The sequence below is a fragment of the Physeter macrocephalus genome, unplaced genomic scaffold (assembly GCF_002837175.3).
Source record: "Physeter macrocephalus isolate SW-GA unplaced genomic scaffold, ASM283717v5 random_11821, whole genome shotgun sequence".
NCBI lineage: Eukaryota > Metazoa > Chordata > Mammalia > Artiodactyla > Physeteridae > Physeter > Physeter macrocephalus.
In genome coordinates, this window is record NW_021157105.1 from 227 (window position 1) to 1,913 (window position 1,687).

Consider the following 1,687-nt stretch of genomic DNA (forward strand, 5'->3'; position numbering starts at 1 on the left):
GACGATTTGACTGTGCCAACCGGACATCCTCACTGAACTCAACGACCTGCACATATAGGAACCCCCGGCTTCTAGGATGGCGGGCGCACTCGCGCATTCGGGACGAATGAAACAGCCACATTCAACGATACGCAATCAGAGTGTGGAGCGTCAATGTCAAGACGCAAGCCCACTGGCACTCTGCCGTGCATGTAACATACACTCACAGACGTATACACAAGCCGTCGGCGGACAAGTCTATACAGCACACATAAACGTGCACAGGTGCTTCCCCCACGCGATTCTGAGGCCATGGCAACACTACTTTAACGGCACAGCCCTCGTTTGTCTGTCGAGGTCGCCTCCTCTCTCCATTTGTAGGGTACAGACGGACGCATACACGTTTGAGCACTTCAGGATGAAAAAGCCTTTTTTCCGCTCGTGTTCTGTCGCACACGAACAAAGCAGAAGTCCCGCTGGTCACTCTAGCCAACGGGCGTGCAAGAAAAAACGTGTGCAGGTTTGTACGCACACAGCTGCCGGCTGAGCGCTTACTCGGTCAACCATCCAGTCAGAAAGTATCTGCAAAATAATCGCAAGGCCCTTCGGGTACGTGCCCGTGTTCATCTCCCGCAGATGGAATTCCACCGTGTTCATGGCTGCCTCGATGGCATCCGGTTCAAAACCGTTGCGGGCACATTTCTCCAGCGTTTCCAGCACAATGTTCTCTATGCGATCTACTGCATTCTGATTGACCAAGTGCCCGGTAGTACCTTCAGCAGCGCCAGCTCCAGCATCAGAAACATTGCCTTGCTCCTGCGGAATACCTGCGCAGCACGCGACGTCCACACGCACCCATTACGCACGTATTTCTCTACAACGATACTGCGGCTGCTCCCGCGAAACGAAAGAGAAGAAGGGCTTGCTTCAATGCGGAACGGACCTGCCAAGAGGAATGCACCCCTACCACTACTACCACAGCTGCGTCAACTTTTCAGTCACGTTTGCCACTAGCACTACTACCCTGTAGAGATTCACACACGTATACACATGCACAATACAGGCCAATCCCGTATGCAGCAAGCAAAGAGACGCTAGCCCCTGCCCACTTTCTCCGCATGCCATTATGACCATACGCAGACACATGCACGAACTGTACAAGCACAACGCGTCGTTTCAGAAGTGATGCATTAGATCTGGGGAAACAAGGACTCGGTGGGTAGTGCACAAGTGTCTAAATAGTCAACCAGCTGAGCACCGGACATAGTCATCTACCAGGTACCACCGCGCCTGGAGGCACATGTAGGGTTCTTGCAAATATAGGGTAAATCGATCCGTTGCTGTAGTCAGAGCTACACGCCGCGCTGTACGACACTTGCCTCCCACGAAACGGGCACGCGAAGAGGCGCGACGGTGTAGTGGTGTCTCGCACTATTGCTTTTAGCCTACCCATCAGTCCCGCCGAAAAGGTGAGGTGTTTGTAATCGGCGAGACCTCCCCCTATGACTTCTTTCCCTAGCTGGCTGCCAGCAAGTGCCTTGTACAGAGGCGCAGCAGAAGTGCCCATCAGAAGATGATTCAGAACTGTGAGGGCCAAGCGATCTGTTGGAGAGAGGGGCTTGGACGGCAAACTCCCCTTGTAAGAACCTTGCGACGGCACCACTGCTCCTGCTGTTGCTGCTGCTTCAGTTTCTGTCGAAGTAGCAGG

The 1,687-nt window shown here is 53.6% G+C and overlaps 1 protein-coding gene across 1 annotated transcript; it reads right to left on the reverse strand.

Annotated features, from left to right (window-relative positions):
* Positions 1 to 534: 534 nt before the first annotated feature.
* Positions 535 to 1,650, reverse strand: LOC114485925 (uncharacterized; the record flags this gene model as incomplete). Its single annotated transcript, XM_028487713.2, has 2 exons — positions 1,429 to 1,650; positions 535 to 806 (listed from the first exon to the last, which is right to left on the reverse strand). Coding segments are annotated over exons 1-2 (390 nt in total), but the record flags the coding sequence as incomplete, so codon positions are not given.
* Between the last annotated feature and the right edge of the window lie 37 nt (positions 1,651 to 1,687).